Source organism: Rhinatrema bivittatum, chromosome 3 (assembly GCF_901001135.1).
Source record: "Rhinatrema bivittatum chromosome 3, aRhiBiv1.1, whole genome shotgun sequence".
In the NCBI taxonomy this organism is placed as follows: domain Eukaryota; kingdom Metazoa; phylum Chordata; class Amphibia; order Gymnophiona; family Rhinatrematidae; genus Rhinatrema; species Rhinatrema bivittatum.
The window spans coordinates 278,389,417-278,417,302 of NC_042617.1; the positions used below are offsets into that span (position 1 = coordinate 278,389,417).

At 48.6% G+C, this 27,886-nt stretch overlaps 1 protein-coding gene across 3 annotated transcripts in view; it reads right to left on the reverse strand.

The window, feature by feature from the left end:
* The window catches only part of DGKA (diacylglycerol kinase alpha), a 221,483-nt gene that overhangs the window by 34,145 nt on the left and 159,452 nt on the right, over positions 1 to 27,886 (reverse strand). For all 3 annotated transcript variants that reach the window (XM_029594769.1, XM_029594770.1, XM_029594771.1), the window contains 4 exons: positions 6,394 to 6,480; positions 576 to 649; positions 352 to 426; positions 137 to 222 (listed from right to left, as the gene is read on the reverse strand). In XM_029594769.1, the coding sequence (XP_029450629.1) occupies positions 137 to 222; positions 352 to 426; positions 576 to 649; positions 6,394 to 6,480 (322 nt within the window). The remainder of the gene's footprint in view (positions 1 to 136; positions 223 to 351; positions 427 to 575; positions 650 to 6,393; positions 6,481 to 27,886) is intronic.

Below are 27,886 nucleotides of genomic sequence, written 5' to 3' on the forward strand. Positions count from 1 at the left end.
CTTTTAGGGGCAGTCCAGCCCCCTCCCCCCCCTCCCCCCGTACTTCGTTTAAGTCTCTGAAATTCCTAGCTCACTGCGTCAAGAAACTTGCCCCATCCCCTCCTTCAAGTCACAGCAATCTGGATCACTCACTGACCGATGGCATCCAGGATCCATCCCACTGTGCCATCTCCGCCGCACACCAAGACGCGGAAATCCGGCACATCCCGGAAAAAGTTCAGCCTGGAAGCAAAAGAAACTAAGAGTGAACAAAGCCCGGCCCTCCTCCTGTTTTCTCTCAGTCTCCCCCAACCCTCACACCCCTCCACCCTCACCTCAGCATTTGACTGACAGTAACACAGAGATGCTTACCCTACGGCTGGGCTCCCCTTTACAAGGTTGTAAACCTGTCGCGGGTTCAGCAGGTACTGGAATTTTCTAAAAACTCTACCAAAAAAAATGATCAAGAGACAGTGTAAGCCTCAGTTAAGTGGCACTTGCCTGCATTTATGTGTGCTCTACACAGAGACCCTGGGACGAGGCAAGGACACGCAGAAGAATACCCTGACCACAGGCTTCTCTCCTCCCTTGCTTACCTCTCTCCTTGCTTTCCCCCACTCTTTGGGTTCACAAAAACCAGCAGCGGATGGGTCTTTGGGACTGGAATAATCTGCACAGAAACACCACAAACCAATTCAGGGACCAAAATGAACAGATCCATTAATTAATTAAAGCGCATGTCAAGCACTACTGTTGCCACGGAAAGCAAAGCCTTCAGGATTTCATGGTCACAATAAACCCAAAGGAGAGCCGTGTCAGCAACTGCAGGTCCAGAGACACATGATGGAGTGATGTCCTGAGCCTTTTAAAGTCCCCTGAAACCCGTCCCAACCTGGAGTTCCATCCCATGGGAGCAGTGATCTCGCTTTCTGCCCCTCCCCCCTTCATTAAAGGAAAATTGGTTCTTACCTGCTAATTTTTGTTCCTGTAGTACCACGGATCAGTTCAGACAGTGGATTGAGCCTCCTGTCCAGCAGATGGAGATAGAGAAAAAACTAAAAGGTATCCTATATGACAATGTCACCCTGCATCCTTTCAGTATAAACGTTATCAAAGCAAGAAAAGGTAAATTTAACCAGTAGAAGATCAAGCAAGTAACAACCAACATGTAATGTGAACTATCAAAACATGAAAGAACCGCTCTTACATATATATCCAGGTGAGAAATACTTCCGGTGCCTTGAAGTTCTGATAGGAAGTAACTGGATCCAAAATGCTGTTAAGAACCAAACAAAAAAGGAAAAAACCTTTGAGCGGACGAATCAAAAAGAAACCACAGCCCGGGCAGGAGTCTGGACTGATCGGTGGTACTACAGGAACGAAAATTAGCAGGTAAGAACCAATTTTCCTTTCCCTGTACGTACCCGGATCAGTTCAGACAGTGGTATGTACCAAAGCTTCCCGAAAGAGGGTGGGATCGAGACAAACCCGCTCGAAGCACCTGCCTGCCAAAGGAGCCAAACACTGTTGCCTGGACATCGAGGCGATAATGACGAGCAAAAGTATGCAGAGACTTCCAAGTAGCTGCCCTGCAGATTTCCTGAGGAGAGACCGACTTGACTCACCGCCCAAGAAGTAGATTGCGCACGCAAAGAATGGGCCTTCAAACCCTCCGGAACCGACCGGCCACAACAGATATAAGCCGACGCAATGGCCTCTTTCAGCCAGTGAGCAATTATAGCCTTAGAGGCCTTGTTATCTCTATTTGGTCTGCTCCATAGGACAAAGAGAAGATCACAGATGCGAAATTCGTTAGTAACCTGTAAATAATGGAGTAGGACTCTCTTTACATCAAGACGCCTGAGGTCCCCGCCAGGCGTGCGTGCAATGTCTTCAGGAGAAAAGGCAAGAAGCTCCACTGACTGATTGACGTGAAAAGAAGACACGACCTTTGGAAGAAAGGATGGCACCGTCTTGAGGGAAACACCTGAGTCAGAAAAGCGGAGAAAGGGCTCCCGACAAGACAAGGCTTGGAGCTCGGACACACTCCTGGCCGAGCAGAGACCAAAAATACTGTCTTAAGAGTGAGGTATTTAAGCATGGCCCGCCGGAGAGTTTCGAAAGGCGCCTCGCAAAGGGCTTGAAGCACCAAATTGAGGCTCTAGGACAGACAAGTAGGCCGGACAGGTGGGTTTAAATGTGTGGCCTCATTAAGGAAGCGAATGACATCCGGATGAGTTGCCAAAGCGGAACCATTGATATGCCCAAGGAGAGAACCGAGGGCCGAAACCTGCACCCGCAGAGAATTGAAAGACAAACCTTTGGAGAGACCAGACTGCAGGAAAGAAAGAACCTGAGACACTGGAGCATTGCGCGCCTGGACTCCGGACTCAGCACATGCATTCTCAAACACTCTCCATACGCGGACATAAGCGAGAGAGGTAGAGGTCTTCTGTGCCCACAAGAGAGTGGATATAACTTCCTCCTTATATCCTTTCTTTCTCAGGCGCTGCCGCTCAAAAGCCAGACTGCTAGACAAAAGCGATCTGCCTGATCGAAAAATACTGGTCATTGGCGGAGCAGGTTTGAGAGGTGACCCAGGCGAAGAGGACCGTCAGTTGCAAGGTTCACCAGGTCCGCAAACCACGATCTCCGAGGCCATTCTGGCGCTACAAGAATGACCGGCCCCTTGTGGAGTTCTATCCTTCTGAGTACCTTTCCCACCAGAGGCCAAGGTGGGAACACGTAAAGAAGAACGTCGTGAGGTCAGGGAAGAACCAGGGCATCCACCCCTTCCGAGCAGTTCTCCTGTCTGTGGCTGAAGAATCTGGGAGCCTTTGCGTTGTTCAGGGTAGCCATCAGGTCGAGGTGAGGAACTCCCCACTTGCGCAGACGATTGATGTGCCATCGGGATTGCACAGGAGACCACCGTCCTTGTGTAGACTGGTGCTGACACACCGCTCCCCAGCCGGAGAGGTTGGCATCCGTCGTCACAACAATCCACTGGGGTGTCTCCAATGGCACTCCTTGCAAGAGATGGGCGAGTGAAAGCCACCACTGCATGCTGGCAATGGTAGAGTCTGAGAGCGGTAGGGGTGTTTGGAACTCCTGAGAGACCGGCTTGGAGCGGGACAGCAATGCTTTCTGTAGCGGACGCATGTGTGCAAAAGCCCAAGGAACCAGATCTATGGGGAAGCCATGGAGCACAGGACCTGGAGATAGTCCCAGGCCGTGAGTACCGAAAGAGATGATAGATGTTGTACCTGGTTCATGAGCTTGAGTGCCCGGTGCTCAGGCAGTCGAAATGGGCTCCTAGAAATTCCAGGACCTGGAAGGGCTTGAGGTGACTCTTGGAGAAGTTGACAATCCACCCGAGGGAGGAGAGAAAAGTCACGATCCTGTAGACCTCTGCAGTGCACAGGTTCTCCGACTTGGCCCGGATGAGCCAGTCGTCCATGTAAGGGTGGACCAGGACTCCCTCCCGACAGAGGGAGGCCGCCACCACTATCATGACCTTGGTGAATGTACACAGTGCAGTGGCCAGGCCGAACGGAAGCACCTGGAACTGGAAGTGGTGTCCCAGAATAGCGAAGCGAAGATACTTCTGATGGTCGTGGCAGATTGGGATATGCAAGTAAGCCTCTGTCAAGTCGAGAGTGGCCAGAAATTCGCCTGAGTGAACCGCCGCTATGACCGCTCACAGGGTCTCCATCCGAAAATGGGGCACCCGGAGAGCTCGGTTGACCCTCTTGAGGTCCAGGATTGGTCGGAAGGAGGCGTCCTTTTTGGGCATATCGAATAGATGGAATACTGGCCGGATCCCTGTTCCTCCAGGGGTACAGGGACTAAGGCCCCGAGCTCCTGTAGCCTGTCCAGAGACTGGCACACCGCTGGATGCTTCTGAGAGCCGCAGGGAGAGATTAGAAAGCGGTCGGGGAGTTCCCAAGGAAAGTCTAACGCGTAGTCATTGGTGATCACATCGAGGACACACTGATCCGAAGTGAAGTAGGGCCATTCCTCGAGAAAAAGGGACAGACGTCCACCTAAGGTGGGAGCGGAGGAATGGGCCGGCTGCATTTCATTGGGAAGACTTTGAGGTGGAACCTGAAGGGTTCATATCCCGGAACTGCCGTCGGCCACGAAAGGAGTGAGACCAAGACTGGAATCTAGTGGAGGTGGGTCTTGGGCAGCCCCTTTCGGCTTGTTGTACCTGCGCTGACCCCTGAACTGAAAGTGCGAAGGAAAAAAAGGATTTGGATTTCCGAGGGCGGTCCTCCGGGAGCTTATGCACCTTATTGTCCCCAAGAGATTGAATAAGCTGCTCCAGGTCCTCCCCGAAGAGCAACTTACCCTTGAATGGGAGAGTGCCCAACCTTGATTTAGAAGAGGAGTCCGCTGCCCAATTACGAAGCCAGAGGAGACGTCTAGCGGACACCACCGAAACCATAGCTCTGGCCTGCACCCTGAGAAGATCATAGAGGGCATCTGCCCCATACGCAATGGCGCCTTCCAGCAGCTCTGCCTGTTCTGCCTCCGCAGACGGGAGATCCTGGGTGCTGAGTAGTTGTTGAATCCACCTAAGGCTTGCCTGCTGCATGAGACTGCTACAGACTGTCGCCTGGACCCCAAGCGCTAGGACCTCAAAAATCCTTTTGAGGAAGACCTCCAATTTGCGATCCTGAAGACCTTTCAACGCAGTCGCCCCAACAACTGGGATAGTAGTGCACTTTGTGACAGCAGAGACCGAGGCATTCACCTTAGGGACCCGGAGCACATCCACACACGGGTCTGGAAGCGGGTACAGCTTGTCCATGGCTCTGCCCACGAGCAAACCGGTTTCTCCCATTCCCAGAGCAGTAACTGCATTAGCATCAGATGGAAAGGGAAGGTGCGCGGGGGTGCCTTCAGGCCGGCGAGGACTGGGTCAACGTTGCTAGGAGCTGCGGCAGACGCGTTGCCCTCTGGAGGGACATCGAAGCCCAACTCGGCCAGAACATGGGGTATAAGCGGATCCAGCTCTTCACGCTGGAAGAGACGCAACACCCTGGGGTCGTCCTCCTCTCTTGGTGGATTCAGAGCGAGGACATCGGCATCCGGGTCGGGGTCCGGTATTGGAGTGGGCGGATCAGTGGGGGCCGGAGGGACCGGAACCCCTGGGACCACCCGAACCCGGTTCGCCCCTTGAGAGTCTGGGGTCCAGGGCCCCTGCGCTGCAGCCGATCTAGGGACCATGGCAAGAGGAGGGCAGGCAGGCAGCTGAGGATCTGGTGGGTCACCCTGTTGTAGAAGGCTGGCAACATAAGCCTTATGCATGAGGAGAACAAAATCAGCTGAAAAAAACCCTGGAGATTTGCCTGGATCAGAACTGGCATCTGGGGGGTCCACGGGGCTTAAATGGGGGGGAGGGGGGGGAGTGAGGAAAAATTGGGTCCCTGCCCCAATCAGGCTTAGAATCTTCAGCGAGATTTGGAGGCAAAATGGCCACCGGTCCCGCGGTTTGCAGGAAAGGGGCCGTCATTGCAGTGTGTCTGCCGGGCCGGGAACGATCAGCTGATCTCTCCGATGCAAAGGAGCTGTTCCCTCCGTTCAAGCATCGAGAACACACTCCCTTGCGGGAGAGCCGCAAGGCATAGAGGGGGAGGGGAAGATCTGCAACCTGTGAGACGGCAAGAATCGCCTGTGCCTGGCTGAGAGCAGGGAAGTGAAAGGTTCAGCTACCTGCTCTTTCCCCCATGGAAGGTTTTGGTTTTTTTTTAACTTGTTAGTAAAGTTGAAGAAGCAGAGGAATGAACTTCTCTGGGCAGACCCGAGGTATGCTTCGTCTCTGGGTCTGTGCGGGGGAGGGACTGGACCATCAGTTTCACCCCTATAGCCAGGCAGGTCACCGGGTAGGGTGTTAGGCTAGGGATCTCAAGGGGCAAAGCCCCCCTAGGCACCCAGTAAGAGCAAGGAGCAAACACTGTTGCTCCCTACAAGAAATTAAAACTTTAAGATTTTTTTTTTTTTTTAAACTGAAACTAGAAATTAAGTACTTGCTTGATCCAAATAAGATAGAAAGAGGGAGGAAGTAGACTTTCCCAAACAATCTAGCTGTCTAGAGGGGAGCTGCATGGTCTGCCATCTGCATCTGCTGGAGATAAAGAAATACTGAAGGGACGCAGGGTGAGCACTGTCCTGATATAGGATACCCTTTCAGTTTTTCTGTGTCTCCATCTGCTGGACAGGAGGCTCAACCCACTGTCTGGACTGATCAAGGTACGTACAGGGAACCCCCTATATTTGGTACAGCCCCCTTCTTTCTTTGTCACACCTCCCTCCCCCCATCCACCTCCCCACTGTGATACTGTGATGGGAGCCGTCCCTGAGGACAGATACAGCTTGCTGGCACAGAGTCACCGGTAATGATGTACATACCCGCAGTGCTTGCCCGTCGGGGGTTCTGAATGTCAAACATGTCTCTTCTGAGCTCACCCCACCATTCTTCTGGCTGTTCTGCCTCCCCTGGAACAAAAAACAGCAGCCTGAGAAACCGTTGTCAGCAACAGAGACACAGTCGGGATGCAGCTGCGGGATATCCTTTCTCCTCCTACCCCATTCTAGTGTAAATCAGGGGAAGCCATGAAAAATCCTCACAGGGGTTGTTAGTTTTCTGTGCCACCTCAGAGTCAGGAGCGCTGTTTGTTTGAAGTATGGGAATGTTGATTTATATTATTCAGTGATGAAACAAGTGTTTCACACAAACAGGAGCAGCCTGGAGAGATGAGACAGTTAAAAGTGTCTGGAAGGCAGAGAGAGATCTAGAGGGAACTCCAGATGGAACACTGTCTTAAAGGGTAGTGAACAGAAATTGTAAAAACTGGAGAAACAAGCAGCAGAGGGCTGCTGGGAAATGTAGTTTAGAGCGCCTTGGCCAAGAACCAGTCAGGAGGAAGGTACTGGCCACAGAAGAGGGTGGCAATAACTTGGGAATGCAGCTAATTAGAGAAGTACTGCAAGGAAGCTATGTGATTCATAAGGGCAGAAGTAACTGCCAGGAGAGGGAGACGGGCAGGGAGCTGGGAGAGGGTTTACCCAGACTCAGGTGCAAAGATGCCTGGAGCCTTTAATTACGGATTAGGAATGTGCAGCTAAAATGCATCTTGGCAGAAGGTACTTTACATAACTGGGTTGTCCTGGTACGTTGGGATAGGAAATGCAATCTGTAGGTGTGATGTGAACATTTTTGCACAGGATAAAGACACTGCTTGCTGCAAGCAGCTGGCTCTGAGCTGTGTTTTCTGGGAAACACACAGTAAGTCAAGGGCTTGCAGAGAGTATCCTGTGACATATAAACAAGGATCAAAAGGGGTTTTCTGCACTGCAGATAAAAAATTGTTCCAATGTATGCCTATGGATTAAAGACATTTTCAATGTTACTAAAATATATGGGAGAAGGCATAGACTTCCATCCGCAGACAGCATCAGTCTCAATTTAGATGATGGGCTAATGGGAACCATCCGGTATTCTCCATCCCACTGCAGACAGCAGACCAATGAAATCTCATGAGATTTCCAGTAGCAGCACCATGTGACTTGGTGTCCCTCTCACATGATCAATCCTAGATGAGATACTTTCCACAACAACGCACGATAAAAATGGAGCAGAGAGCCACTAATAACCAGGGATGTGCATTTGTTTCATTTGTTCTGGAGTTATGCGCGTAACTCGTGGACTTTATAGTACACGCATAATGAATAGTATGCATGTATTTTTAATAGCTCAAGTTATGCACACACTATCCATTTTTTTTATGTGTGTACTATAAAGTCTACAAGTTATGCGCATAACAAAATGAATGCACATCCTTACTAATAATCTCCAACTAATAGGACAGCAAGAGAAATGCACAGGGAGGGTTGCTGCAGATTGGCAGCAGGGTGGAGAATTAACAGAACAGGAACAGGCACAGGTAAGCTGATGTTCCCATTCTGTAATATTCTCCCTGACACCCTGGAACTCTTGGGCCTTACCAAAGCAACACTTTACTGAGCAAAACCTGAGCAGTGTGGATCACCCATCAGTCAAAACCACTTGACCATCCTAAAGTACTTCTAGAAAATATAACGAGCATTCCAGGCTGCCACTTAACTTACCTGCATTAGTGAACCTGGGCCTTCCTTGCAAAATAAGTAGCAGTCCATGTTCAGTGCATTTGACTGGCTAAGACTGGCACTTAGCCAGACAAAACATGGGGATTTGAAAATCCTATATTCAATTCACTATGGATCTTCCCTCACATTGGACTTTAAATAATTGCCATCATAATGGGCACTACCTGTTGTTAACCTTCATTGCTTTGTTCGTAATCATATGGCATTCTTACTTAATGTTCCATATGAACCAAACAATCTTTTATAATTTTCTTATGCAATTAAAAGACTTATCTTGATACTTCTATGAAGTCCAATATCCTGACACGGACCGCGTTTCAAATCAATGTTTCTGCATCAGGGGGCCATCAATCTTCTCTGTGTCTTTATAAATTGTGTATACAATATTTTTCAAAAATAAAATAGAAACTATTAGATACAAACATTAAAAAATATATAAGAGGTCTGTAGACTTTCACCCATTCTTGCAGGCATACCGCACTCCGTTCAAACCACAGTGTCTAATGTCAGTTTGGCACCAAAAATCTCAAAACCAGAAGTGTCTCTAAACTGGTTTCTGCATTAAATATACAAATTCAAATAATAGTGTATCATTTCATCTCTAGGTTTAGTCCACAAGGCGCAAGAGAGTTAAGAAAATATGTCCAGAACTGTTCACGTCCATTTAGGCACAACTCCCGATCTCCCTCTCTTGGTGACTCATTGATATGTTCCAATACTCCCCAGCCTAAATCTGCAAACGAGCGATTGTTTTCCTAACAATGACCAACCTGGGGGGGCTTGTTCTTTCTTTAGTGGTACTCTTATCTCCCTACAGCAGAACAAGTACAAAGGGATCCTCTGAAGGGTCATCAAACGCTGAGGGAATTGTTCTTTTTGTTCAACTACCATTACAGGCACTAGTTGGTGTGACCCTCTGTCTGGTCGCACATTTATATTATCATCATCCACAGACTGTAAGTCATCATTTTTGATATATTTTATCGAATGCCTTTGCCTGAATGTGTACATAGGTAGAACCAAAAGAAAGGTCCGGATCCGACTGAGAGAGCACAAGAGCTGTCTTACCACTAAAGAAAGAACAAGTCCCCCCTGGTTAGTCGTTGTTTGGAAAACAATCGCTCGTTTGCAGATTTAGGCTGGGGCGTATTGGAACATATCAATGAGTCACCAAGAGAGGGAGATCGGGAGTTCCACCTAAATGTACGTGGACAGTTCTGGACATATTTTCTTAACTCTCTTGCGCCTTGTGGACTAAACTTAGAGATGAAATGGTACACTTTTATTTGAATTTATATATTTAATGCAGAAACCAGTTTAGAGACACTTCCGGTTTTGAGATTTTTGGTGCCAAAACTGACATTAGACACTGTGGTTTGAACGGAGTGCGGTATGCCTGCAAGAATGGGTGAAAGTCTACAGACCTCTTATATTTTTTTAATGTTTATATCTAATAGTTTCTATTTTATTTTAGAAAAATATCATATACACAATTTATAAAGACACAGAGAGATTGATGGCCCCCCTAATGCAGAAACATTGTTTGGAAATGCGGTCTGTGTCAGGGTGTTGGACTTCATAGAAGTATCAAGATAAGTCTTTTAATTGCATAAAAAATTATTAAAAATTGTTTGGTTCGTATGGAACATTAAGTAAGGATGCCATATGATTGTTAACCTTCATTGCCTTGTTCATAATTGGTAGTGTCTATTATGATGACGATTATTAAACTCTAATGTGAGGGAAGATCCATTATGAATAATGTATGTTATTTTTCCTTCTTTTCTCCAGCTTTGTAACTTTGGAGATTTGAAAATCCTGCCAATCTGACCATCCCTGACATAGCTGGGCAAGATTTTAGCTAGCTGAAAACGTATCCAGCTATATCAGGGGTGGTCTGGGAGTGGTCCGAGGCAGATAACGCTAATTTTCAATGTTATCCAGCTATCATAGCCAGATAACTTTAGGATAGCTGTAGAGCCAGATAAGTTTATTCAGCTAACTTTCCTTGTTGGCTGGCAGCTGAGTATGGACTTCGTAGAAGCTGTAGATGAAAAATTATCCATAATAATTCTTGGTACTACTTAAAGTATAGTCTTACAGAACTTAGAAAGACAATCTCAGCTTTCTCTTCAGATGGAAGGCAGGGAGCTGATAATCCATTCATACCCACAGCAAAATGCACAAACTGAGAATTACAAAAGACCTTGATGCTATACAAATTATGTTGCTTACTAGATTATTAGAAAGTGCACTGGTTACTTCTTTTTCTTTTAATCCCCCAGTTTTCTCCTGCTCCTCTGAACTTCCATCTCAGTTAGTACCAGGGCCATGAACCTTCATTCACAATTACCCAGAGAACCTTTTCCTATTTTATATTCTCCCGCCCTGAACGTATCTACTTTGGGTCATTGCAATGATGCTCCTGGGCCAGGGGCCATGCACCAGGAACAAGGGCTCCTCGCAGAACCCTGCAATCATGGGTCTTGGATGTGGCCACTAGATATCAGCCTTAAACAATGACCACAGCCTCCTACCTCCATAGTAGGCTGGGCTTGCTGCTCCCACAGCATCCCCAACACCTGCCAACCCAGGGAACAAGAGCTGACTTGGGGGGGTCAGATTAGGGACCTTCCACATGGCAGCACATAACACTTTCTACCTGAGCCACTAGGCCAGCCTACAATGGTCATCTCTTGGCATTCTTAGGACATAAGAACATAAGACTTGCCATACTGGGTCAGACCAAAGGTCCATCAAGCCCAGTACCCTGTTTCTAGCAATGGCCAATCTAGGTCACAAGTACCTGGCTGGATCCCAAGAGGTAGATAGATAGCAGAGTTGCTTACCTGTAACAGATGTTCTCACAGGACAACAGGATGTAGTCCTCACATATGGGCGACGTCACTGGACGGAGCCCCACCATGGAAAACTCCCCGCCAAAGCTTCCAGAAAGCCCCGACTGGCACACCGAGTGCACTGAGCATGCCCAGCATGCCATCATCCCCGTGTCAACCAGGGTCTCCCCTCAGTCTCGTTTGTAGCAAAAAGCACGAGCGAAAATTAAAATAAATATTAGCGGACTCAACTCTGCAGGGTGGCGGGTGGGTTCCGTGAGGACTACATCCTGCTGTCCTGGGAGAACACCTGTTACAGGTAAGCAACTCTGCTTTCTCCCAGGACAAGCTGGATGGTAGCCCTCACATATGGGTGATTAGCAAGCTACAGGCTGACTCACATTACAACAGGCCAATAGCAGACAACACGTGCGGAGGCACAATGATTGGGGTGCTATTGGCAATGACGAGGCGGCCTGACATCACAGCAGGTAGTTGTGGAAGGAGTTGGGGATTATAGTGGAAGAAAGCTTTTCAAGACAGGTTGGCCAAAGACAGAGTCTTGACAGACTTTCATTGATATGTAGTAGGGGGCTGTGAATGTGTGAAGATAGCTACAATTCGCAGCCTAGCAGATGTTGGCAATTGGTACTGAACGATAGTGTGGTACTGATGTTGTCATGGCCGTTACAGAATGTGCCTGCACTCACCCCTAGAAAGGAAGGCCTGGTGCATCATAGCAGAATTCGATAGAGTCTGCTAGTCAGCTGGAGAGAATTTGTTTGCCCACTTGAACTCGCAGCTTGTCTTTTGTCAAAGGAAAGAGTTAGGTGTAATTCCTATGGAGTGTAGTGTGGTCTACATAGAATGCACGTGCACTCTTACAGTCCAAGGAGTGGAAAACCCTCTCGCCCTGGTGAGAGAGAGAGGCGTTGGGAAAAAGTGGGCAGAGTATATTCTGAGTAAGGTGAGAGGCTGCATCTACCTTAAGAAGAAGAGAGTGAGTACGTAGGACCACTTGGTCATGGAGGAACACAGGGTCGGGTGAGTATGCAACAAGGGTGTGTAACTCACTGACCTTGTTAGCAGGACTGACCTTGTTATAGGAATGCAAAGGCTCGAATGGGGAACGTATGAGTCTTGTAAGCATTAAATGTAGGCCCCATTCTGTAAGCAGTGAACATACAGGTGACTTAATCAGTGGATAACCCATGGTAAGCCGACTCAGAAGGGGTTGAACCGTTAATCGGACATCCCCACTCCCAAGTGGTACGCCGAATTCGAAATGAGGTGTACCCATGAGGAGGAAGTCTGGGGACCAGAATCCGAGGGTATGTTAGAAAGCGTAAGAGAAAAGGAGTGGTGTAGAAAAAGGGGCTAATACCCTTTTGTATGCGCCATGTGGTAAATCATGTCATTTCAAATGGTAAGATTTACGTGTGGAAGGCTGTTGTGATGCTACCAGTACCTGACAGCATCAGTGATATGAGACTGACCTGTGAGCAGGCGAATTGGTTACTGGAGTGATAGGTTGAGAAGTATGGGAAAGCATACTTGTTGTGGTCAGGACATGAGTCTGAGAAACATTGAACCCCATCCTGTTGTAGCATAGTGAGAGTTTTGGCTATGAGAGGTGTCAAAAGAGACACTTATAAGAGGCCTTTGTTGCAGAGCGAGCAAACACGTCCATGGGAATGCATTCCGATACATGTGTAGGGAGTAGAATCTGTCCACCGTATAGTTCGATTCGGACGCAGAGGGCAAGGTCGGTTGACCTCAGCGCTAGAAGATTTTGTTCGCTACACATGTAGTCAGACCATTCGAGAGGATGGAAACATCTCTGGAGAAGTTCTGCTAGTACGTTCGGTAAGTCAGTTAGATAAGTGGCCCGGGAATGCATGGAGTGTGCAAGAGCCAAAGGCTAGAGCTGCGTAGCTTCCTGGCAGAGCAGCTAAGAGGTTGTGCGTGCTAGTATGTTGGAATACCACAATGCCACTAAGCTGTCTGTCTGTATGCACAAAGGTTTGTTGCAGAGGCAGTATTTTAAGGCATAACTCATGGCTCGAAGCTCCAGGAAGTTGATGTGAAACTCTGTATGGAGCGAAATAGACGCATATTGGGTTGGGAAGATGTGGATTCGAAGTCTTCAACCCTAAGTAAATGCGACAGTGACCAGGACCATCTGAGGATTTGTTTCTGAGTCAGTAATATGCATCAGGGACGAAAGTAGTTGAACAGCTTAGAGCCACTGATATTTGAAAATCCACAGAATCTTACTCATAGCCAGGCTGGGCATATGAGTGAAGTGGATAGTGAAAAAACCCCATGGCCCATCAATGAAAGAACTGAGGGGCTGAGGCTATGTTACATATGCGCAGAGATGTGTAGGAATTTGACAGGATATCTGCACGGTTGTTGGGCAGGAAGTTCGTTACGACTGTAGCGTCTAGAACTGCTCCATATGGGATTTATGGTAGTTAAACAGAAATCCCAGGTAGTAGATTTATAGTGAGTTGTGGAGAATTTAGAGCTCCTTGCTTGGATTGACTCCTATTGGGCAGTTGTCCATGCAAGGAAAAGCGTGAATGATGTTTTGCTCCATAGAGAAACAGCCGTCACTGCTAGGCATTTGGTGAAATATAAAAGTTGTCGAAGCTAGTGCGAACGGCAGAACTTGACATTGCAATGTTGTTGATTCACTATGAAGCACATAGAAAGACTAGAGGAGAGAGGTAACCCACTTTCTGCAGTAAGGGAAGCACAGTGACGAGAGACACCATTTTATCTGTCCCTTCTGAAGAAAATAGTTGACATTTCTGAGGTCCAGGATGGGTAGAGAGCATCTGCTTTCTATTGAAAGAAGGAATAGTGGGATTAAAAACTCCCCCCCCCCCTCCCCACCTTGTAGTGTCCGGGGGACTGTACCCCAAGCCCTGGTACTAAGTGGGATGGCCGCTCTGATATCCAGCAAGATTGAGAGACCAGGAGGCTGTCCAACTGGCGGAGCTGATGTAAACTGGATATCAGCTGGTCTCCCTTGGGAGCATGAGCGGTAAACGTCTTACCCGCATCTCTGTCTGCTGTGCAAGAAAACGTCGAGAGCTGTTGCCAGGTCTCGAGGTGGGCTTGCAATTGAGGCAGTGTCTGCTGGATCTCGTGTCTAGGAGATCAGCTAATATATCTGGGACATCAGGCCGTAATTAGGAACCAGAAGCCAGAGTATTATCTAGTATGGAGTCCCGTTGCTGGCAACGGGAAGACGTCTCGATACAATCCCAAATTATTGGTAGAGAGGTTCTCTTGGTGTTGTGTCAAACATAGCTGGCAATAGCGATATGTGACACTAATATGGTTCTTGGAGAAGATTACGACCCAGAACCTTCCAAAACCATGTGGCCCGATTTAGCGACCAGGTCTCAATGGGATTGTTGCTAAAGCGGGATTAGAGTACTTACTGTCCTTCGTGGTGGATCGCAGAAGGACGAGTTGGTGAATATCGATGGCTCCGTGGATTTCGGGAGGCATCGAGGACAGCCTGAGGGACATAAATGTCTGGCTCAACTCTGTATGCTGGTATGGTAGGGCAGCTACAGAGACAGGCTAGGCGTTACTGGCGCGTCCACATTATTTTGTGGTGGCTCAGTACCCGGCACTGGTGTCGGTGGGGAACGCCTCGGCGCACGGGTGCAGAGGAGCACAGGACTCATGAACCCAGGCCCGCTTCACAACTGGCTCAATGGACATTGACGCTGGTGCAGAATAAGTATCCCTTGGAGCTCGGCTCGGTCATTCTCCAGCACAGAGGAACTGCCACCGATGTGCGGAACAGTGGCGGTGGCAGCAGCGATGTCTCCCTCGGCGCTCGGCCCGGTCATTCTGCAGCCAGAGTAAGACGCCACCAATGTCCTGGATTGTGTCAGTGGCGGACGGTCACCATGCTGGTGACGATGATTGCCACGGTGCTCGGCCCGGTCTTTCCCCAGCACCGAGGTGGATGCCCTCACTGTCTCAGATGGCAAGCGGTGATGGACTGTCACCATGTCTGCACTGCTCCTGGCACTATCTAGTGCCCTAGGATGATACGGGGCTTTGGTTAAAAACCCGAAGTATGGAGCATTTTGTTTAGTCGAGGGCATTGAGTTTAGGTGCTCCGGTAGTATTGACAGTATCGATGGCAGCATTGAAGGCGGCATCGAGGGTATCATCAAAGACATTGATGGAAGCGTCTATGGCATGGGCGGAGCACCAATAACATCGAAGGAAGCACCGATGGCATCGACGTAGGTATAGATGGAATCGATGAGTCATCGATGGCATCGACAGCAGAGATGGAATAGACGAAAACGATGTGGGTGTTGGTGGCATTGATGGAATGGACACGGGCATCGACATGGGCACGGATGAAATTGACATGGGCACTGACATGGGCACAGATGGAATCGACATGGGCATCAACATGGGCGTCGATGGCATCGATGGAATCGTGGGCATCGATGGAGGCAGGATGACATCGACTACAACGAAGGCACCAAGGGAATCGATGGAGACATGGATGGGATGAGAGCATCGATGGCCTCGACAGCATCCCTGGCGGCAACGGTAACCGTGGATGTCCCTATCCCTCTAGCCCCAATAACCTGGTGGAGGATCGCAGGAGGACACTCGCAGGCTTTGTAACTCACTGAGGATGAAAACATAGGAGGAAGGGAGGCCGCAAGTCAGTTGGTAAGCCGGGGAAACCATTAGTGAGGTGACAGGAACCGACTGAAAAACAGGGTATAGTACTCACCGAGCGTTGATTAAATGTATGCGAAGGGAGACCCGTGTAGGGAAAAATTATTTGTGAAGTAAAACTTCAAGTGTTTCCGCAGGAAAAGTTGTGAGAAATTTCTCACAGAACTCCTGAAAGCGATGCTAACTGTAGCGTGGAAAAAAGAAAACCAAGGGGAGACCCCTGTGGATGCGGGGATGATGGCGTGCTGGGCATGCTCAGTGCACTCGGTGTGCCAGTCGGGGCTTTCTGGAGGCTTTGGTGGGGAGTTTTCCATGGTGGGGCTCCGTCCAGTGACGTCGCCCATTTGTGAGAACTACCATCCTGCTTATCCTGGGAGAAACCATGTTGCTTATCCCTGGGATAAGAAGTGGATTTCTGCAACTGTGTGTTGAATATCAACCTCGGCTAAGTTCAGGACTTAGCTAGAAAAACCCTGAGTTTCAATTGTCCTGCCCTGCTGAATGGCTTAGTTTTAACCAGATAAGTCATTACCTGACTAAAACACAGCCAGATTAAAAAAAAAGCAGGGTGGGTGCATTCTGGGAGGGAGGGGTGGGGTGGGTGGGCACGGATTAGATTTACTCGGCTAACAATGGCATCCTGAATCTCCTTCATGATCCCAATCCTCTAATCCTCTTCAGTTTACAAAAAAAAAAAGAAAATCATGTTAGTCTCAGAACCCATGTCTCAATTCCTCCACCCCCGGCCTCCTGATCCCCTTCACCTGTGAAAACAGTAGTGTGCTGGCATGCCATTCTCTCTCCTGGGCATCCTTGCTGTATGCACGTTAATGTGTGCACATGCAGCTGGAGCAAAAACCTCAGTTGAACAGAGAGAGCAAATGCTTTACTTGCAGAAATGCCTTAGCAATTCCCCTCCCCCTCCCCAAGGGCTTGATTTTCAAAGCATTTACATGCACGAAATCCAAGTTTATGCATATAAATGGCTCTGTGCAAATAATGCAGGGGCCAGTGCACATACAACATGCACGTACTCTATCATGCGCGTGTTTTTATACAAACTCACAGCAGGTGTTCCAGGGATAGGACTCACATGTACACGTCTAGATTTTCAAACGTGTGCGCATACATTTCCTGCTTGGAGCAGGTGCACCTTCATGCATGCGCAATTTGGGCGCAGACCTGGACAATGAAGACAGGCCTTTCAAAGCAACCTTATGCGCGGACGTTCGCTTTCAAAATCCTTGCTAAAGTCTGCCTGTGACAAAGTACACACAAACTTTGTCCCTGTGCAACTAGCTATAAAAATGACCCTCCAAGTGTCCGTATTGCCTTGCAATGACATTCCTTTTATCTGCATCAGTCATGTTCGCTTGCTCGCTCTCAGAAAGTTGAAGGGAAGGCTGGCATGACGAAGTACTGCTTCACAGGATGCGCTGTTCAGTTCTCCTTTTGAGCCAAATTCGGGTTCAGATTCAATAAAGTTTATTGGGGGTGACTATTTGAATGTGTGGTTTCAAAGTGATACAAGGGGAGGACAATTTACAAAGCCATTTGCAAGGGGAAATAGCATGTGACTCGACCATCTGAGAACTTCCCTCCCTCGATGTGGTCACAGGTCCACGCACCGCTCCACAGCGCATGTCCTAACATAAGCAATGCCACGCTGGGTCAGACCAGAGGTCCACCGAGACCCGCACCCTGTCTCTGACAATGGTCAGTCTGAGTCACTAGGAAATACCTGCACACCCCAATATGAAAATCTTTCATGTTTTACTCCCAAATAATTAAGAGGTGGAGAAACCAAAGTCTGCCTTCTAATTATTTATGAACCTGTCCTCCAGAAGCTGGTCCAAACCTTTTTTAAAGCTCAGTTATACCACTAGCCTTAATTATGTTTCCTGCAAACAAGTTCTACAGCTTAATTGTGTATAGAGTGAGAAAATACTTTCTTTAATTTGTTTTAAAATCTGCTACCTGTTACTAGCATTAAAATCTGCTACCTGTTACCTGTCCTAGCATTATTTCATAGTGTAAATAAGTATTCCCTATTAACCTCTTTTTATAGCACATAATTTTATAAACCTCTATCATATCCCTGCTAAGTTGTCTGTTCTCCAAGCTGAAGAGCCTAACCTGTTTAGCCTTTCTTCATATGGAAGCTGATCCATCCCCGTAATAATTTCAGTTGCCCTTCTATCTACCTTTTATAGTTCTGCTATATCTTTTTGCACGCAATACTCCAAATGTAGTCACACCATGGAGAGATACAGAAGCATTATTATATTCCCAGTTTTGATTTCTATTTCTTTCAGAATAAGGCCTTATGTTCTATTTGCTTTTTTTGGCTGCTGCCATATGCTGAGCCAAGGATTTCAAAATATCGTCCACAATGACCCCCAAGGTCCTTTTCCTGGGTGGTGACTCCTGATACAGAACCCAGCATTGTGTACCTGTAGTTGGGATTCTGTATCCTATGTGCCTGTTGCAATTTGTGTGCATAGAGTGACGAAATACAGCTAAGCAGGCTGATATGTTCTCATCATCCTGAGCACAGTGCAAGAACTGCATTCCAGAGCTGTGCAAACCAATCTGCAGGCTCGACAATGAGCAAAGCCAGATTCTTTCATAACCTGATGAGAACAGTAGGTAGACAGCGGCACACACCCTTATCTTGCAGCAGGCATTTTGTCTGAACTGATACAAGGAAGAATGATTGATATGATGGGATCAAGGGAGGATTTGAATAGTTTGCTCTGTGACCTGGATGGAGGAGAAGAATCCTATAGACAGGGGGTTACATGGAGTAGGAATCATAAATATTACTCAAGCATTGCTCTCCCCCAGGGTGCTCAGAAGGAAGACAGTGAAAGAACTCAATCTGGGCAATTGATCCTGATAATTGTTTAAATGTTATACTTTGTTGCTGTTCCTTGCTTTCTAGATCTAGGTCTTAGGTGGGGGATGCCTAAGGAATATTCAGTCACCACAAAGGGGTTTTATAATAAAGTTACTGGAATTTGGTAATGTTTCTGCTCTGTGGTCGTTTATAGTTATATAAGTGTTGTGGTTATTACATTTGGCTACAGTGCATCACTTTGCACTTTTCCACATTAAACTGCAACTGCTATTAGGATGCCTAATTCCCCAGTCTCACAATGTCCTCCTGCAATCCCTCACCTTCAGGTCATGTTTTAATGCTTTGAATAATTTTGGATCCTCTGTTAATTTCACCCAAAACTCCCTTTTCCAGATTATTTATCAATATTAAACAATACTGGTCTCAGTACAGATCCCTGGGGCACTCCATTATTTACTTCTTTCCACTGAGGAAACTCACCATTTAGACCTACCCTCTGTTTCCTATCATTTAACCAGTCACCAATATACGATAGGACATTGTCTTCTATCCTATGACTTTTGTAATTTCCTACATGGCTTCATCAAATGTCTTCTAAAAATCCATTGACCAGCTCTCCTTTCTCCACCTGTTTATTTATACCTTGAAAAATTCTAAAAGATTGGTAAGGCATGACTTCCCTTTGGTCAAACCATGTTGGCTTTTTCTCCATTAAGCCATGCCTATTCATATGTCTAGTAAGTCTGTTTTTAACTATAGTTTCCACCATTTTGCCTGGCACTGATGTCAGGCTTACTGGTCTGTAGTTTTCCGGATCATCCCTTGAACCCTTTTTAAAAACTGGAGTTAATCTGGCTACCCTCCAGCAATGCTCCCTCCATGGAGTGACTAGGTGTGTGCAAATTCTTTTTTTGTGTGGGCAACAATTTTTTTAAACCAACAATTTCTGAGCACCGGTATTAGCGTTGTATTTTTGTATCCAGCATAAAGAAAAATGTATGTGAGCAACCATGTAAAACCTGTGAGTGATGTTCTGAAATGTATAAGCAATCGCTCAAGCGCTCAGCTTAGAAGGAACTATGCACTCCAGTTTCAGGTACAGTGGCAGATTTTGATGATATGTTTCAAAATAATAGGATGAAATCTGCAATTTCATATTTGATCTCTTTCAGAACTCTGGGGTGAATCCATCTGGCCCTGCTGATTTTTTGCTATTTAGTCTGTTTGCTCTAATACATCTTCTAGTTAACAGTGATTTGCCTGTCACTCTGACTCGTCCCCTTCAAAGAATGATTTTGGTGTGGGTATCTCCCCAACATCCTCTTCAGTAAAGACCAAAGCATAGAATTCATTTAGTTTTCCTGCGATGGCTTTATCTTCTCTGACCACCCCTTTTACCCCTAGTCATCTGGTGATGCAACTGACTCCCTCACAGGATTCTTGCTTTTGATGTACTTGAAAAACTTTCTTTAATTAGTTTTTGCCTCTTTGGCAAGCTTCTTCTCAAATTAATTTTTGGCCTTCTTTATTAATGCTTTACACCTGCCTTGCCAGTGACTATGCTCTTTCCCTGTGCTCATTTGGACTTGCTTTCCATTTTTAAAAGATGCCCGTTTGGCTTGAATAGCCTCTTTAACATAAGAAATTGCCGTGCTGGTTCAGACCAAGGGTCCATCAAGCCCAGCATCCTGTTTCCAACAGAGGCCAAACCAGGCCACAAGAACCTGGCAGTTACCCAGCATCATTTAACCATTTGGGCAGTCATTTGTCTTCCTTTGACCATTTATAATGCATGCAATACATCAGTGGCATGCAGTCAAGGCCTTCAAGGGATTCAGTGAATCCTCAGCCCTGGACCTTTTTTTTTTTTTTAATTTTGTTTTTCAGCTGCACCTCTGTGCTGCCTGTGGCTGCCTGCAGGCTGCACCTCAGAGGGGGCCAATAAAAAGGTTTGGGCAGAGCAGACACTGAGCCTCGCGTGGGACCAATTGCAGGGACTGGATGCAGGCAAGTGGCAGCTCAGGCACAGACTGAAGCAGCAGCACAGCAGGAGGTAGAAGGCGAGACTTTGCTTCGGCTGGAAGAAGGTTCTGCCTTCTATCTACCCCACGTGGAAAAACAGGGCGGCAAGGAGCGTGTGACGGGAAAGTCTACAAACTTGGAGCCAGTTTCTGTGCCCATGTGGATCCAAGGGCAGGTGGTGGGAGGAAAAGTAAATGCTATGTGGCTATTTCTTCTAGGATCTCAGTGCCGGTGTTTGTGCTGAACTGAGAAAAATGAGTGACAGTGAGTGAGGAGAGGAGGCTGGAGAACAAGATGACTGGAAAATGGAAGGGGCTGGGAAGCAAGACTGTTGGGACTGAGGGAGAGGGGCCTGGAGAGCAAGACTGTTGGAGACTGGGGAGGGGACTAGATGAGGAGTAGGGAACATGACTACTCGGGGGTCAGGGTAGGGAGATGGGACTGGGGAGCATGACTGGTGGGGGGATCTTGGAGGGGAGGAGCTGCAGAACAAGACTGCTGGGGGCTGGGTGAGGAGGGGGCTAGGGAGCATGACTGGGAGGTCTTGGAGGGGAGGGGCTGCAGAAATGGGGAGCTGGGTGAGGAGAAGGGTCTGGGGAGCATGACTGCTGGGGGCTGAAGGGGTCAAGGTGGGGAGAGGGAACTGGGAAGCAAGACTGCTGGGAACTGGGGAGCATAAAATGGGGGAGGGGCTGTGGAACAAGACTGCTGGGGACTGGGTGGGGAGAGGAGCTTGGGAGCAGGTGTATGGGAGCCGGGGAGGGGGTGCACTGTGTGAGCACGTGTGAGACAGAAAGAGAGAGAGTGTGAGTGAAATCATGTGAGTGTGCATGTGTGAGAGAGGATAAAGTTTGTGTGGTCCCCTTCCCCCAATCCATGACAATCTCAGGGTGACTGGGAATCAGAAAATCTCATGTATGGAGAGCAAGAGATTTTTTTTCATTCTTATAGCTTTCATTATTGGATGATGTTTGATGCATCTGTTCTTTTGAAATATTATATTGGTGTTTTGGGAAATTTATAAACATTTTTAAGAGGTTTAAATTATTGAATGTTCTATTCATCAGCTGTCGTGAAATATTTATTCTTTTTATTAGTATAGTTTTATTATTATGATTGATGATTTATAATTCTTGATTTTGTTTTTGGTCAGTCTTCCAGTGCAACCAAGGGGAAGTTTTCTGCTAGTGAGTAGTTTCTGAGCAGGGTACATAGGGTTCTGTTTTCAATAGGAGGTATATTGGTTTTCTGGGGCCTGTTGTAATATTGTTTGAGTCCTGGGAGTTAGTGTTGTTTTGACATGACAGATTTGTCTCTTGGGGTAAACTGTACTCTTGGCAGGCTGTGATAACTTTTATAGGAAAATTAGTTTCTTACCTGATAATTTTCGTTCCTGTAGTACCAAGGATCAGTCCAGACACCTGGGTTGTGACTCCGCACCAGCAGATGGAGACAGAGCAAGACTTGTCGGGCACCCTCCCATATAGTAAGGCGCCACCCACAGCTCGTCAGTCGTACGAATGTCAAAGCAAAACTGCAATGAAACCAAACTAACTAACTATACCGCCCCACACTAGGGCCGATTCAACCAAAAAACCCCCAGCTGGATCAGAACATCCAGAACCAGAGGACCAACAACAGATACTGAAAAACAATCGAAACCAACCGAGTGGACTCTTCTTAAACCGAAAACAATACCTGGGCGGGAGCCTGGACTGATCCTTGGTACTACAGGAACGAAAATTATCAGGTAAGAAACTAATTTTCCTTTCCCTGTACGTACCAGGATCAGTCCAGACACCTGGGATGTACCAGAGCTGAACTACCGAGGGTGGGAACCAGAGAGTCCCGCTCGCAGAAATCTCCCCCCGAACCCCCTGAATCCAGGTTCTGAACATCCAGCCGATAGTGTCGAGCAAACGTATGCAACGACTTCCAAATCGCCGCCCTGCGAAACTCCAGTGGCGACACTTGCGAAGATTCCGCCCACGAGGTGGACTGAGTGCGCGTCAAGTGAGCGCGGAGGCTCACCGGAACAGGCTTACCTTTCAATAGGTACGCAGGAGAAATAGCTGCCGTCAGCCACTGAGAAATGGACGCTCGCGAAGCAGCGCCGCCCTGCTTTGGACCCGAAAACAAAACAAAAAGATGGTCCGAAACCTGAAAAGGATTCGTTACCTCCAGATAACGGAGCAGAACTCTGCGGACATCAAGTTTCTCCAACACCTTGGCGTCCGGATCAGCCCGCGGGCCCTCAGGAAAACGGGTCATTCAACCATCTGGTTCAAAGCCAAGCAGACACCACCTTCGGAAGGAAAGAAGGAATGGTCCTCAGAGAAACTCCAGAATCCGAGAAGCGCAAAAAACGGCTCTCGACAAAATGCCTGCAACCTGAAACTCGCCTCGCTGACGCAATTGCTACGAGAACAAAAACCACCTTCAGGGTAAGGTCTGTTAGTGTCGCCCTCTGAAAAGCGACGTGCACAGAGCAGAGAGCACCAACTTAAGAGTCCGGGAAGGACAAGGATGCCGCAACGGAGGCCGCAAATGCGTAGCTCCACGAAGAAAACGCGCCACGTCTGGATGATGAGCCAGCGACCGACCGTGCACCTTTCCTCTGAGACAGCCAAGCGCCGCTACCTGTACTCGGAGGGTGCTGCCTGCCTGAAGAAAACGAGGATATCCGGCACGGATGGTAACCCCGGATTCACCTCACGCGATCTACACCGATCGTCAAACACCGTCCGGACCCGGACGTAGTCAAAGACGTAGACCGCTTCCTAGAACTCATCAAGGTAGCTACCACCGCATCCGAATATCCGTTTGACTTTAAACGTTTCCACTCAAAGCCACGCCGCGAGACAGAAGTGAGCCACGTCCTCCAAACATACCGGACCCCGCCTCAGGAGAGCCGCGTCCCCCCGAAACGGAGAGGAGCCTCCTTTGCCAAGAGCAAGAGGTCCGCGAACCATGGCCGTCGTGGCCATTCCGGCGCCACCATGACCATGACCACCTCCGCCAGATGAGATTCTATTTGACGAAGGACATTGCCTAACAGAGGCCAGGAAGGGGACACATATAGGAGAACGTCCGTGGGCCAAGGGAGTGCCAGCGCATCTACCCCTTCGGCTCCTCGTTCTCTCCTTCGACTGAAGAATCGGGGAGCCTTGGCGTTCTGAGCGGTGGCCATCAATCCATGTGTGGCGTTCCCCACCTTTGGTAACTTAGGTGGTAAGCCATCTCCAGCAGCTCCCACTCCCCGGGTCCAACCGAGGCCAACTGAGGAAAACCGCTTGGACATTGTCCACTCCGGCGATGTGGGACACCGCGATGTTGATCAGATTTCTTTCCGCCCAGAGCATTTGTAGCCGCGCCTGCTCCGCCATCGCACGGCTCTTCGTACCGCCCTGGCGATGGATATACGCCACCTGCTCTCCTGGGTTTGAGTGGGGCTTGGGAAAAAAGGTAGGTAGGATGATGGATTGATTGAGATGAAATTCAGACACTACCTTTGGTAAAAACTTAGGGTGAGTGCAGAGCACTACCCTGTCATGCAGAATTTTAGTGTAAGGCGGGTAGGTAACTAAAGCCTGCAACTCACTAACTCTGCAAACGGAGGTGATAGTGAGAAGAAAAACTACCCTCCAGGTGAGATAACTGAGATCACACGAGTGCAGAGGCTCAAACGGAGGTTTCATGAGCCATCCCAAAACTACGTTAAGGTCCCAAGCAGGGGCCGGAGGGCGCAGTGGAGGTTTTAAGTGGAGCAAGCCTCTCATGAAGCGTGTTACTAAGGGTTGTGTTGAAATAGTGACATTCCCTACGCCCTTATAAAACACGGCTAACGCACTGACATGCACGTTGATGGAGGAAGTTTTCAGGCCTGACTCCGACAGGTGCCAGAGATAGTCCAGAAACTTCACTGTGGAACAGGTGAAGGAGTCTATGGACATGGAAGTGCACCAGCCCGTAAACCTCTTTCATTTAGAATGATAAGACCTTCTCGTGGAAGGCTTTCGTGAAGCTACCAGGACTTGGGACCCCGACTCTGAAAGGTTAAGAGGTTGGGGTATTAACCTTTCAACATCCAGGCCGTCAGGGATAGGGCCTGGAGGTTGGGGTGGCGAAGGCACCCGTTGTTCTGAGTTATCAGAAATGGATCCTTCCCCAAAGGAATGTGCCGGCGCACTGAGAGGTCCTGGAGGATTGGCCAGGTCCTGGCATGGCCAGTGAGGGGCTATTAGAATCATTACACCCGTGTCCCTCCGTAACTTCACGAGAGTCTTCGATATGAGTGGAAGTGGAGGGTACGCGTACAGGAGACCACTGGCCCACGAGAGGGTGAAAACGTCTGACGCAAAGAGGTCTATGTGAGGGCATCCCCAACATTGTAATATTGTGTCCACTCCCGTGGGCTTGAGAGACCACTCGTGCGGATGAAAGGTGCGACTCAACTTGTCCACCAACACATTGTCCACACCCGGCAAGTAGGTGGCTGTGAGGCACATCGAGTGGGAAAGGGCCCACGCCCATATCTGTGCAGCTTCCTGACACAGGAGGTAGGAGTCCGTTCCCCCTTGCTTGTTGATGTACCACATCGCCACCTGACTGTCGGTTTGAATCAGGATGGTTTTGTTCAAAAGGCAATCCTGAAAAACCTTGAGGGAATATCTGATTGCCCGAAGCTCCAGGAAATTTATCTGGTGTTTGGCTTCCTTCCCTGGGACTGTAGATCACCGACATGAGCACCCCACCCTAGGTTGGAGGTGTCTGTTGTCCAGGTAATTTGAGGATCTGGAGCCTGAAATGGAAGGCCTTGAAGTAGATTGGAGTGTTGTATCCATCAGGCAAGCGACTGGTGGAGCTGTGTGGTAACTGAACAATGCTGGACATTGGCTGACAAGCTTGAATCCACTGGGATTTTAGGGTCCACTGCATTACTCTCATGGCTAGGTGGGTCATCGGAGTGACATGCACCGCGGACGCCATGTGACCCAGCAGTATGAGGAAGTGATGAGCAGTTGAGGATACTCGAGTCTGCAAATGATGCGCCAGAGAGGCCAGGATGAAAGCCCGATCCTGAGGAAGGAAGGCTTTTGCCTGTATAGTGTTTAGGTCGGGCCCTATAAAGGACAGAGTTTGGGATGGAACTATCTTGGATTTGGGATAGTTGATTAGAAACCCTAGGGAGATCAGGGTATGTAGAGTGAGACGCAAGGACACCAACGCGGCTTGTTGAGACAGAGCCCTTATCAACCAATCGTCGAGATAAGGGTAGACATGGACACCCTGACTCCTGAGGAAGGCTGCGACCACCACTAGGCACTTGGTAAAGACTAGTGGAGCGGATGCTAGGCCAAATGGTAGCACACGGTACTGGAAGTGGCGAGGACCGACCGGAATCGCAGTACTGGAAGTGGCGAGGACCGACCAGGAATCGCAGGAATTTGCGATGAAATGGAATAATTGAGATCCAGAGAGCACAGCCAATCCCCTCTTTGTAGAAGAGGAAGTAGAGAGCCCAAAGTCACCATCCTGAACTTCTCCCTTTGTAGATATTTGTTTAGGGCGTGAAGACAGGATTGGAAGAACGCCACCTGACTTTTTTGGGATGAGGAAATAATGGGAATAAAACCCCTGCCCCTATTGGGAGAGGGGTACTGGTTCTATTGCCCGGGACTGGAGGAGGGTTGAAACCTCCTGTTCTAGAAGGGAAGAGTGGTCGGATGATCCCCACGTCAGCCAAGGCGGGGAGTCCACCAGGACAGTCAGGAAGTTGAGGTGGTAACCCTGAGTGACTACCGCCAGCACCCACTGATCGGTGGTGACCATGTGCCAAATGTTGGTGAAGTGGCACAATCGGCCTCCGACCGGTACAGATGGTAGAGGAGGTTGGCATATGCTCTCCAGGAAGGAGTCAAAATCCTGACGCTGGTCCCGGCTGAGGAGCTGGCTGGGTCTTTTGAGGTCGGGATTGTCTGGACTGACCTTTTTGATAAAGCTTGGATGGGCGACCTCTGGAAGCCGGAGGATAATACCTTCTTGTTTTGTAAGGTGGCCTCTTAGAATCTCGCCTGAATATCCTCTTAGAGGTGAATGAGAAATCAGCAGGCACTGAAGAAAGTTGACGCAGCGTTTCATGATGGCCCTTTAGCTGCGCCACAGTCTCCTGGATCTTGTCTCCGAAGAGATTATCACCAGCACAGGGCAGGTCAGCCAACCTGTCCTGTACCTCTGGTCTTAGGTCTGAGGATTTCAACCAGGCCCACCTTCTTGCACTAATTCCCACTGTGGACACCCTAGAGGCAGTGTCAAATATGTAGTACGCAGCATGGACCTCATGCTTGCCTGCATCTAGGTCTTTTTGAGCCAGACCATTCAGGTCATCCTGGAACTGGTCAGGTAAAGATTCAGAGAAATCCTGGATCTTCGTAAAAAGGTTTCTGTTATACTGGGTCATGTATAACTGGTAAGAAGCAATTGTTGTGTCCGTCGGTGCCCGACGCCCTCTCTCCGCCCTCCTCACCTCTTTGACGCCTCCCTCTTCGCCCGCGGGAAGATTGGCTGCTGCGGCATTCCTCTGCCGAGGTCCTCCGGCGTCCCCAGACCGGTTCCACACTGCTAACCGTCATGTTTCCTGGAGACCTAGGGGCGCATGTGCAGCGCAGTCCCAACAGAAGTACCGGCAACAGCATGAACCTTGGGTTCGTCCCCCGAAGATGACGTCACCCACGACGGATATTTAAGGTCTTAGAATTTGCTAACACATCCAGTTAGCAAGGATATGGATTCGTTCTATCTACACTACTCTGCCTCCTCGGACTAACCAGGGGTACCCACTCCTCGGGGGCCTCGCTCTCTCTCTTACTTTGTAGATTGCAGTCTGGAACTGGACTCGCTCCTCGAGGGCTCTTGTTCCCGGACTTCTTCGAATTCACTTCTGCCTGGAAGTCAGCACTGCCTACTACATGTGTGAGTTACCATCGCTCTCTCAGAGCTTTCCCTGGAACCAGGTACTCGCTCCTTGAGGGCCTATACATTCCAGCTCCTGGGCTTCTATGAGACATTGTGTGAGTCATACCACCAGGTTCGGTACATGAACTCTGCTTACCCTGCCTACTCACTATATTTCAGTTTCTCTACAGCTCAGCCTCCAGGGATCGCTGTTCCAGCTTCAGAGGGACTACAGCCCAGCCGGGCATTCCAGCTCACTACTGCCACCTCTGGTGGTTCAGTATACTGTCTAATAAAAGAACTAGTGTATGTCTGTCTCCATACTCTGAGCCTGACCGGTGGTCCCTCT